Raw genomic sequence first — 12,362 nt, forward strand, 5'->3', positions numbered from 1 at the left:
TATATATTTTTTGCTGTTGTTGAGTTACATTCGGGGCTACAGTCAAAACATTATTCCTTTTATTATGTAGGCCTACATGTCGGAGGTGGATGTGATACACAGGTGCACATACACATACAGTACAAGCATGTGGCTCAGGAGGTAGAGCAGGTTGGCCGTTAATCGGAAGGTCGGCGGCCTGGAGGCTTTTCCGCCAGTGTGTGAATGTTAGTTTCCGTTTGAGCACTTAGGCTCAGTGTATGAATGTGTATGACTGGTGAATGCAGATGTAGTGCAAAAGCCGAGCTTTGAGTGGTCGAAAAGACTAGAAAGGATCATTACGGAGCATTTGCATTTACATGTACACAGTGTGATGAGTGCAAAGAATGCTGGAATAAATAGGCCTAAGTATTAGGCCCTATGTGCAGCTGTTCAACTAAAATTTAACTGCTTTGCGGAGTCTGAGCCATGGGCGTCGCCAGGTCATTTGAAACACGTACCTGGCTTTATAAAGCTGATTCTGCCGCGTTTCTACCGTTAAAAACCGCCTCGATTAGTGCACCCGAAAGCAGAACAACCATCCAGCATTCTGGCAACGCAAAAGTAACAAACTCAAAGTAACAGTGCATCACTTGCTTTCTGGTTGGGCAGCGGAGAATAACGCCTTTTTTTCCACCTTCAAGGGAGCGATTTCTTTGGAATGTGATAAAGGCACACCTGCCTCACGAACGGGAACACCAACACATGAAGCACAACCTGCAGTTATCAGATCAGGATCAGGAAGTGAAACACAATTATATCAAAAATGCAACATTTGTTTTAGTTAAACAACTACTTAAGCAATACATTTCACAAGTAGTATAACAGAAATGTATGTTTGGTTTGTGTGTCAGCGCTTACAGGCTGAAAGCCGCAACTTTAGTACCTATAAAAAAACAGTGGACAGGCTGTTTGAGATGTTCCCATCCAGTCCAGATGTCATAAAACCCAGCCCTGACCTCTGCAGGAGTTGCGCTGTGGTGGGGAATTCTGGTAAATTGAAGCGATCACGATATGGACCTCTCATAGATTTACATGATGTCATCATAAGGTAAATCTTTCAGCTAAGGATTGTGAAGCTCTTAATAGTGCATAACTGTAAGCCCTAATATTATTTAAATAGGTGAGTTATATAAAATTTCACTCTCTCACAGTTGTCATGAACTGGGAAATTAGATACCAAAACCAGGCTACAGCCGGCCTCAAGTGTCCATTTGAGGAACTGCATTTTTCTGTCCTGGAGGTTGCTGCTTGGATAAACATAAACGTTTTTTCCTCAGTGTTAAAATTCCAGCAGTACCCTAATGTAGTGTATTTTTGTCAGTGATAGTGGCATATAAGATAACATCCCATTGTTCTATTTAGAATTAACCATGGTCCTACCAAAGGCTTTGAAGCAGATGTCGGGACCAGAACAACTCATCATGTCATGTATCCAGAGAGTGCCGTGGACTTGGATAACAACACTCATCTTGTGCTGTTTCCATTCAAGATACAAGATCTCGAGTGGCTCATCAAGGCCTTCTCTACTGGATTTACTGGAAGGTGAGTCAGATCTTTATTAATTTATTTCTCCACACTCCTTAGTATGTAGACATAATGAGTTCAATATTAAATACATAAACATTACAACATAAATAATTATATCAATAAATACTGACAGGATATATTGTATAAGCATGAAAATAGAAATTTTCCAAGACATTTTAAATTTTTTATTGTCAAATTTGCCCTTTTTCCACAATGACAATATTATTTGGCTGTCAAGTGAGAAAGTCAGTTATGTGAAATATAGCCACAACAACCAAAGATCCTAGGCAACATGAAACACAAATAATAAACTTAGATATGTGGCAATAAAAATTTTTTTTAAATCTTCTAAAAATTAGAAGTCAGTATACTTAAAATGATAAAACCTTAAGAATAAGTAAAGCTATTAAAGTTGAATGCAAAAATGTGATCAAATCATTTGAGTGTGTTCGAGAAGGGCCCACATTAAGAGACAGCAATGGAGTAATGTAAGGGAGTAAAGACTCAGTAAGAGCCTTATAAATAAATAAAACCTAGTGCCAACCACACCTTACCGTGAGAGATGGCCACTCGACTTTAGTACGTAGCTCACAATGATGAGGATTATAATTATCACCAGTAAGGAATTCACCACAACTTGTGCCTGTCACTTAGGAATTTACATTCATGCTGCAATTAATCCTGCAGCACACAATTTACATCCAATACAAACAGTCAGTGCCAGTACAAGAGGTAGTTTTCCCTTTGTGTAGGGAAGGCAAAAAGTAATGACTGACTGTCATGCAAGAGACTGGACTTCATGTCCTGTGTCAGACAAACAGTGTAGTTGGCTTAATTCCCCGTGCTCAATACAGGTCCAGTAGAAGGAAAGTAACACATCCCAGCACCATTAACCTGCAACATACCATCTAGGATGTAGCCTAAACACAATATACAGCTCTACAGGACAGCAGTGCAGACACTGAGATATGAGAAACAGCTAATCTTCCATCCAGGGTGTGTTAAGGACAGGCTTCCCTGCCAGTTTGAGCTCTTAGGAACCAGCAAACATGTGTGCAAGTAGGAGCAGGAGAGGAGGCGCCTAAAACCTGTGAGAATGAATGGGGCTCATCCATTTACCTGCTAGCAATTTCATTGTTTAAACAGTTTGAAAAGTTCAGAAATGGAACATATAATAATGTTAAGAATCATCTCTGCTGTAGTTTTCTTTTGGAGTGCCTAGTATATCATTTTACTGATAAATACATACAAAGCAGTTTCCTTTGATGTTAAGTTTGATACTTCATGGTATTTTCAACAGGTCATATGTGCCAGTTAAGTCAAATATCAAAGCTAACAAGGATTTGGTGAGTATTATTTTGAAAGCATTCAACAACACATTGTATTGGCTACAAAGGCAGCGGCTCTAAGAAATGTGTAAAGGCTAATTCTGATTCATGGTGATCAATCCAGCTTTCATGAGGTATGTTTATGAGACGTGGCTGCAAAAGAAGGGCAGTTATCCATCCACTGGCTTTATGGCTTTGATTCTTGCCCTCCACATTTGTGACGAGGTGAGTCAATTATGAAATTGTTATTTCCTTGTGAATGTCACTAGTGTTGCTGTAACACACTAATGATTAACAAGTGGATGCAAATGACTGAAAAAAGTCAAGTTATCAAAGTTTGTATTTATGTAGGTTTCTTCTGAGAAGTGTTAACAATCAGATGTTACTCATTGTTATTACAGTTTTTCACAATTGCTAAATAAACCCCAATCTGTGAACCCAGTGCTCAGTGGCCTAAATCCATTTGTCGAGCTCAGGTAGTTAAGACACTCTTTGCAAATCTCATCCACTCTTTTTGCAAAAGTCTAAATATTGCAAATTCTCACTCACTGAAACACATTTTGCACTGTGATGCACTTGTGTTGCAAAATGGTAAATACATGCAGCAAAAGTTAAACACAGCTACAACACAGCTGTCATCTTTTACACACAACTCATAATTCTGCATGTTATGGCAGAAAATTGTGTCCTGTCATGATCTTTTAATATTATCATTATTATCTACTATTCTGTATATGGCTTATTAGATATATGTATTGTGTTTTTATCCTTAACCTTTCCTCTCCTAAACTCCTTGTGTTAGTCTGTCCACATTTACTAGGGTTTAGGTCAGAGCTGTGAGATTGTTTTGGTGTTTTCCTCTCTTGTTGTTCCTCTCTTCTCCTGGAATGTTCATTCAAGGCAGAGAGAGGATCTCTGTTCCCCAAAACATAGAAACCTAGACTGTGTAAATGATGATGCATCCCTTTGCTCGGGGCCAAACGCCCCAAGCCACCCTAGGCGGCAGGTCTCTGGACCAGCTGTCTATGTATTTTGTTAAATAAATTCTTCAAAGACAACGGTTGGTTGTAACTCTGTAATTAGGGACAAGTTCTCTACTTTCATTCAACTTCGGGGCAATGTCAGCTTTCACTGTGGTGTCCTGCTAAGCAAGTGGCTTAACATCAACTAGCAACCAGTAATTCACAAATGTTTACCTTCAACCATACAGCCCTTACTTCTATCCAATAAAGGAATATTTCTTTGCCTGGTGGTGGAAGATGTATGACCGAAATTCATTTACTAGGGAAATCTCTTGCATGCAATGGAATTGTTACAGTAAGTCTGCATGTGATGTAGATCAAGTCCTCTGGCCGGACCCAGCGCAAACTTTGATTTTGCGGCTGCACAACATTTTTGAGTGTAAATGTGTAGGCTTTTCATTTAAAGTATTATTTTTATGCAAGTGCTTGATTATACAGATATTCAGTACTGTATTACTTGCAGTACTTACAGTATACTATATATTTACTGTAATAAGTTCTGATCAGTATATTTTTTTAAATTGGAAAAGATGATTCCTACATTTTTTTGTAACTACATGCCCTGAACGCTGTGTTCTTAATTTTTGATGTAGTGTTTAAAGAACGCTCTGTAGTGTTTTACCTATTGACTGGCTGTGTTTATGCTTTGAAAGCATTACTTGATTTTAAGCATATAGATCACATGGATTTGAGACAGTTGTTTGATTTTTGAGTCAGGGGTTTTGTGAATGTAGTGTAAAGATTAGGTTTTGTGTTTAAAGTTACGAGAAAATGGATGAAGGTTTCAAGAAATGTATGGGACACACACCATATAGGAGATAGCATATTATATATACTGTATATATGTGTGTATATGGAAAAAATATATATATTTTTTTTTCATATACACACATATATACAGTATATATAATATGCTATATATATATAATATGCTATATATATATATATATATATAATATGCTATATATATATATAATATGCTATATATATATATATATATATATATATATATATATATATATATATATATATATATATAATATGCTATATATATATATATATATATATATATATATATAATTTTTTTTTCATTAGGTTTCATAATTGTATAATACCCCCAAATTATAGTCCCACTTCAATGAGGAGGCTATTTTGTGCGCTGTTTATTCATGAAACAAAAGGGGGAGGACACCACAATGATTTTTGACTTTTTTTTTTCTCCCTGGGATCATCTGCTGCGAACTTGGGAGAGAAAACAATGATTAATACATTGTGTTACAGTCATGCTTACAGTGTGCATTGCAGTGATCACTTCTTTTTGTAGTTGCTGGATTTCCAGTTTCCTCAGTAGGCCTCTTTTTATCTCCATATCTAAGTCCAAGTTTTTTATTGGTATTTGATTTTGTTAAATTTTTGCAGTTCAGACATCTGACAGTTTGTAAAACACTTATCAATTAGCACAGCAGGAACTGTTCACCTGCGGATGTCCTTCAGGTAATACTTACTACATTGACAGACTGACTGTCAGACTGTAGGACTACAGCCTCAGGGTCAAGTTACAAATATGATAGGTATTTTCTATGAGCACCATATCACTGACTTCTTATCTATTATCCATATTGACTAAAAAAGTGCACCATTTTCACACAAAATTGACACACCTTCAACCTCTTTGCTTAGACCAACACTTTTTAAAAGCATTTGTTAAAAACTGTTGCTTGCAATAAAAAATGTTTTAAGAAAGGTTTATTTACACAATAAGAAAACATGCAATGTAAACATAGAAAGAAGAAATGTGCATTGTCCAAAAAAAGTAACTTAAGCTAAAAGAAGAAGATGCTGATTACTGCATTATGTTTTTATATTTTGAATGGTCACCTGCCAGCTGAATTTTGTGTTTCCTTTTTATGTAAATAAAGACATTTCCGCGATCCGTTATCACGGCAGCAGGTGAGCTGCTTGTTTGTTAATGACGCAGCCTATCAAACAACCCGAAACCAACATCTGCACCCTGTGTGTTCAATGCTGATTTAACGTTACCTGGTCCGTGCTTGTAAAATATCCACCGCGACCTGTTACGCCATTTCAAGAGTGAAATCTGTGCGAGTGAACACATGCACATAAGATGACCACTGTCCCCGTTTATAAATGTTTCATAGACTGTATAAGGTGCAGTTAACGGACCTGACATCACATTTTCACTAGACTGTAGGCTATGGATTTTATGTGGCCAGAAAGACTGGACAGCAGAACATACAGGGTTTATGCCGTAAAGTAATGTAAACTCTCTGTACAACCACAATTGTGGGCAAATAACTGTTATGCAGTTTATAGCGTAATCAGGCCGGACCTTTACATGATCATAGACAACAAGCCTGTTGTTGCTGATGGATTATGTGGCAGGCGTATATGTCTAATATCCTTGTTTATATTTGGAAAATGGACTGTAGCCTATAATTAACATGAGTAACTGCTTAGTTATATATAAAATAAAGACATGATCTCTTTTGCAAATATCCTTATGACTCTACATTATTTAACTTGCTGTGTACCAACCAATCCAGTCCTTTTTACCTCTTGAACTACCTTTAAGTGGTGCAAATTAGTTTAATTAGAGTTTCAGGAGCGGGACCACATCAACCACATCATCGCCAGCATTTACATAAATATAACAATACAGCTGTCTCTTGATTTAAGTTAAAACGTTTCAACATTACTAGTCTTTACTAGAATGTAAAGACAAATAAGCGGTATGAAAACCTTCCAGCTGTGTTTTCCTCTGCCGTTGTTGCTGCAGCGGTCTCTGTGACAGTGGGGCCAGAGGGCTCTGTGAGCGGGCGGCTGGCCGGCCTCGCGAGCTCCTCCCACGGGTTGAAGCAGGCTTCCCCCGGCTCACAGTTGTTTCGAGCTCACAGTCGTTTCGAGCTAACATCCGGCTCACAGTCATTTCGAGCTAACATCCGGCTCACAGTCGTTTCGGGAGAACATCCGGTTTACAGTCATTTTAAACCAAAGTCACCTTTAGTTAAAGTCACTACGAGCTCAGCCACTTCGATTCCAAATCATCCTTCTTTGTGGTAAGGTACAAATTGACTGCTGTGTTAATGTGAAATGACATGTAGAGAGCACAGCTGTTAAGCAGGTCTTAATGTTTTGTTTTGCTGTTCTTGTTTAATAACATTTTATCATATACAGCTCATTGGCTGAATGTATAGTAGTGTTTCTGATCATGTTGTAATGGAAGAACTGAGCATTAAATGGTTGGGTTTCCTTGTGGAAAAACATTTCACCTGAACGTAAACGGTTAGCATTATTAGAACAGTGAGACGTGATGTCATTTTGGGTTTCAGCAACTTTGAACAAAATAAACAGTGGTAGTTAGTTAATTAGAGGTTAATTTTGCTTTTATATAAACAAAATAATTTTTCCCCTTTTACAGATGCTGTGATAAGGCAGTTTCCAAATACCGCAGAGTCTGCTGTGCAAGCCCTCATTCGCAGAAAATGCAACAAGCACTACTCAAAGAAAACCGACCCTCCGACCGACATTTTTCAGATTCAGTGTTTGGTTCCACCAATGTTTGGCTGTACTGTATGTTTGGATGGAGAACCATCACTAAGTTTGAGTATGTGCTTGGACTGACAGACCAATGAGCCTGGCTCTCAAAGTTGTATGTTTGGTACTCTGTAGACCTGTGTTCAAATCTGGGCAGGGTGACTGCTCTCGCTCTTCGCTGCATATGCTGTCAGAAGTAGGATGGCTTGCCTGAGGTCATCAGTGGCGTGCCCATTGTGTGAACTGTATGACGGACCCTGATATAAATGTGGATATGTATAGTGTACTCTTAAGCAGTGTTAGGCAGTAACGCGTAATAATATTACTTTTCCCAGTAACTAGTTGTGTAACTAATTACTTTTCTAAAACAGTGATATTATTACTAGTCACTAAGGCAAGTAACGCTGCGTTACTCGTTACTGAATGCACCATCCTTGACGTAAAGCCACGACTGTGAGACAGCTCAGCGGTACTGGACTTTGTTGTTCATTTCCGCTGATAGCCAAACACAAAATGCAGAATGGAGAACGAGGGAGAGAGGCGTTATTTCCACAGCTGTAAGTAGCTGCTGCCATTATTGTGTCACAGTCTAAAGTGCAATTTATACTTCTGCGTCAAATCGACGGCGTAGGTGACAACGTAGGCTACGGGGCTACACTGTCGCCTGACGTGCAACTCCTCCAGAATGTAACAACATGTCGAGTCGACACAGACCGTAAGCTCTGTGATTGGTCGGCTGGGTAGCCTCGCAATGCCTCTGAGCAGACAGGAAGTATCCCGCGCTTTGAAGTTTGAACTTTTACTAGCGGCCAAAACGGCGGCTGTAACACAGTGAATCAATGTATTTGACCCTCCATGGGGTGTCACTACGTCCACTCAGTGTTCTCTGAAGTTTTCACCATCATTTTATAGAGAGTCTTTCCTGAGGCGTCCCCCAAAGAAGCGACTACAGGGTCCACAGGTTCAAGTAGAAAACCTGAACAGTTCTTAAAACTAGGAAAAAGCATAATGGCAGGATAGAGATCAGTGCAATTTGGCAGCAGTGTTCCAACAGAAAAGTCCACCAAAAGAGAGCAATCATGCTCCGTCAGCTTCTCTTTCCAGTGTTTCAGTAGCTGACTTGTGACTCGTGTAGACCTTAATCCAAGCCGATCAGCTAATCCAACAGGGTCGTCCAACCGAGGCCCAGCCAGCTCCACCACCTTCCCCAGAGTAGAAACCCCTGCAGTGTGAAGACGTCTGGATAGCGTGGGTCCCCCCCAGCTAGGGCAATCCAAGAGTCCTCCAAACAGCACAGGCTCTTATAGGAGCCAGTACAGAGAGTCAGCCTGCTGCTGCCTCTGCTTCCTCAGCAAAGTCCACACTGAGAAAACACTCCTGTAAAAAGCTGGTAGAGATGATGTGCTCAACTCCTTACAGTCAAAAACAAAGATAGATTCATCCGTAGACCACCAAACCGCTGCAGGATGCAGCAGGATAAAGGTCTCCAGACCAGGTCTGTCGGCCCAGTGAGCAGTCTCTGAATGAACTGAAGACGGAAGGCAGCGCCTCTGCTGGCCAGATGGACTAGACCCTGTCCACCCTCCTCCTTAGGAAGGAACAGGACACTCTGAGGTACCCAATGCAACCTGTCCCAGAAGAAATCATCTAAAACCCTCTGGATCTGTACCAGAAGAGAAGCTGGGGGATCAATGCAAGCCAACCAGATTATTGATCACAAGAGTGCGACCTCTGTAGGACATTTTAGGTAAGAGCCATTTCATGAGCCGACCTTTAACCTTTTCCAAGGCATTGTCCCAGTTTTTCTGCACAAACATTTCAGTGCCCAGAAAAACTCCCAGATATTTCAGTCCTCCTTTTTTCCACACCAGACCAATTTTTCTCTGTCCATTTTTCCTCTCCAGACCAAAAAAGAACTGAGAGGGGGTGTCCATCTGTGTGACGTCAAGGAAGCTTGATCTGACCAGAGCTCCCTGTGCTGCAGTGCCCAGCAGGTTGGACAGAGCCGACTTTTTAGATTTAAGGGAGTCTAAAAGCCCTCGATCTCCTGTAGAATCTACCAAACCCTGCAGTTCTACCACCTGAGCCTCCAGCTCCCTCATAGATCTGGTTACATCTCTAGTGACATTACAAGTGAACTGTTGACACAACTGTTTAATCTGAGATTTACCAAAATCCCACCACTGTTGAACACATGTGAAATTGGGTTTACAAATTCTGTGGTTAACCCAAAAATATTCAAAGGCTGCTCTAAAAGCCTTGTCATGAAGCAGGGGCGTGTTAAAATGCCAATAAGAGCTTTTTAGACGGACATTCTTTATAAAAACAGAGCAAACAACAAGAAAGTGATCTGAGAAGCCCACTGGGTGAATGTGACAGCTTTTAAAAATGTTCACGGTGTTTAAAAGAGTACAGGCGATCCAGCCTGGCCAGAGATAACACATTGTCTTTACAGTGACTCCAGGTATACGGTCTGTGACTTTTATAAAAAATCCTCCACACATCAGACAACTCATGTGCTTCAGTCAGCTGCCTGAACCTGCGTGATGAAGCAAGATGAGGTTCTTGATTATTCCTGTCAAGCTTTGGATTTTCAGTACAATTAAAATCCCCTCCTAAAACAAATACTCATCACTATTACAGTTCTGGATGGTGTCACACAGAACATTTAGCACCGCTAACCTGTCTGCTCCACTGGTTGGTGCATAAACATGAACAAACACCAGGTTAACATTTTTGAGCTTCAACCTTCAATTAACAACCCTCAATAATTTCCTCTACTTTATAGGAAGAAGGTACAAAGCTCTTGGAAAACACAATTCCCACTCCTCCATTACAGCTGGACTTATGGCTCAGAATGACTTCCCCATCACACCCTCTCCTCCAGACACTTTCATTATCTGTACTGCTGTGTGTTTCCTGAATCAACATCACATCTATTTTCTTCAGCTCCATCAGCTTAAAAAAAGCAGTTCTTTTAACATCATCCCTAGCTCCATTTTGGTTCAAAGTGCCGCTGTTGAAATCACACATGCAGAAAAAGAAGAGAACAAGGGGAAACAAGAAAAGAGAGAAGCACGTTTTTTTTTTTGTTTAAACATTATCAGCTATTTGTGCTTTTACTCTGAGTACCAGTTTCTTTAAACGATAGATTTCCTGGTTTGTTAGTACATCATCTTCAAAGTTTCCTGATCTTTTTGTCAGAGACTTAGCTGACTCAACAAATAGTTTCAGATCCGAAAACTGGTCATCCACTTTCATAAGCCTGGCACCTTTAGTTTTCTGCAGGAACTTCCTGACATCAGCAGGAGAGTACCGATCCTGCTGGTCCTGCTGGGTCAGGGAGAAATCACTCTCTGGCTCCTCTAAAGATGTCCCAGCTTTTGTGCCTGTAGTTATTTTGATGGCTTTTGCATGGCTATGGATCTGTTCTGAAAGTTTCCTTTTTGTGATAGTTTTAACATGTCATCATCAGACTCTTCATTTTCACCAAAGTCCTCACACACTGACAGATTATCAAGCACATCATCATTTTCTTGATTATCAGTGTTTTCCAAACTGTTGGGACACTCAGTCTGTTTATTCTGCTCTTTGTTTGACCCTGTCTCTGTAACGCTATCAGCCTGCTGACTATCACTGCCAGAGCAAACAGGGGGGGGTCCCCCTCCTCAGGAGCCTGGCCAGAGTGGAATACAGCCCCGTTAGGTTCCGTCTCCGGAGCCGATGGCTCCCCCACGGGAGCTGGGGCAGAAAAGAGAAAATGAACATGCATGTAGAGATGTTATTCACTCACTGCACCACACTCTGCAACTTCACGCTCCTGTCACTCCGCCATTCACACTCCGAGAGAGAGAGAGCTATTAAACACGCTGTACATGAAAAGGACACAAATTTGTAGTTATTTTTAATGAATTGGGAGAAAATATTGTCAATCAGTTCACACTGGAGTGGGCCACATTTTAAAAAATAATGCTACATTCAGTCGAAACAAATCGGATCTGGGCAATATTGGAATTAAGCATTAAAGATTGCAGTGTAACGTAGCCTTAGGCCTGCAGTATGAAGGTAACCTTAGTTTTACATGTAAGTAATTAAGCCATAAAAAAGCTTACAAGACTTCCAAGTAAAGCGGGTCACGTGACAATTTCCCTTTTTATAGGGGCTATATCTTTCAATTCACACTCCATTTTAGGACTCCGTGGACTGCATGAGAGACAGATCAGGCGCTGCTGTTTTACCAGGAGCTTCATCTGATGAAAAGAGTGAGTTTGATTAACTAATGATTTACATATATACCTTCCAAGACTTCCAAAACCAGAAACCGGGAAAAGAACAGAACCACAGCCCCAGGCAGGAAAAATAGAACCATGTAGGCTGATCCGTGAGAGCAGGTGTGCTGCTTTTGTTAAGAGTTTGGTGTTTGTGGGTCTAAATAAAACAATGTAGAAAAAGCAGCAGTAGCCTATTTCTGTATTGTCTGGCTACAATTTACAATAGGCTGCCACAACTCACTCACATTGTGCATTCAGGTTTTATTGGTGAAGGGTTTGGCAATGTGATTGTCTCATCTTCTTCCTCAATGTCTCCAGAGCATGCCAGTCACATTCTCTTTATATCCATGGGCATATTTTTGTAGTGAAGAGGTCTAATATGTAACTTTTTTGCCAATACAAAAAGTAATGTTCCAGCAAAGTAAAGGCTAACCTCTCAAAAGATGACTGTGAGAATGTGTAATCAGAATGTTATTTCCTGGTTAGTCGACAAGTGGTCCTGAAAAGGCGTGACACACCTGCCGCGCACAGGGGGAACACCACCAGATGATCTGGACCACCGTAGGCCTAAATATCACACAAAACAAAACCAGATTTTTCTCTCTTTTCCCCTTTTTTAAACAGAAAAATCAAAGAAT

General features: G+C 40.2%; 1 protein-coding gene across 1 annotated transcript; it reads left to right on the forward strand.

The window, feature by feature from the left end:
* Nucleotides 1-869: 869 nt before the first annotated feature.
* Nucleotides 870-9,411, forward strand: LOC119906860 (CMP-N-acetylneuraminate-beta-galactosamide-alpha-2,3-sialyltransferase 1-like). Its single transcript, XM_038724290.1, has 4 exons — nucleotides 870-1,069; nucleotides 1,384-1,563; nucleotides 2,849-2,894; nucleotides 9,358-9,411. Exons 1-4 carry the CDS (start codon nucleotides 936-938, stop codon nucleotides 9,409-9,411), a joined length of 414 nt encoding a protein of 137 aa, XP_038580218.1. The 5' UTR covers nucleotides 870-935.
* The last annotated feature ends 2,951 nt before the right edge of the window (nucleotides 9,412-12,362 follow it).

Source organism: Micropterus salmoides, unplaced genomic scaffold (genome assembly GCF_014851395.1).
Source record: "Micropterus salmoides isolate LMB-PRFRI ecotype aquatic unplaced genomic scaffold, ASM1485139v1 Ms_hic_scaffold_17, whole genome shotgun sequence".
Lineage (NCBI taxonomy): Eukaryota > Metazoa > Chordata > Actinopteri > Centrarchiformes > Centrarchidae > Micropterus > Micropterus salmoides.

Bases quoted from the DNA above. Each gene is read 5' to 3' on its own strand.
- LOC119906860 (XM_038724290.1), top strand. From the start codon at position 936: ATGTTCCCATCCAGTCCAGATGTCATAAAACCCAGCCCTGACCTCTGC. The intron at 1,564-2,848 runs GTGAGTCAGATC...TATTTTCAACAG, and splicing joins TCTACTGGATTTACTGGAAG to GTCATATGTGCCAGTTAAGT. The intron at 2,895-9,357 runs GTGAGTATTATT...TTTCCTCTCCAG, and splicing joins TCAAAGCTAACAAGGATTTG to ACCAAAAAAGAACTGAGAGG.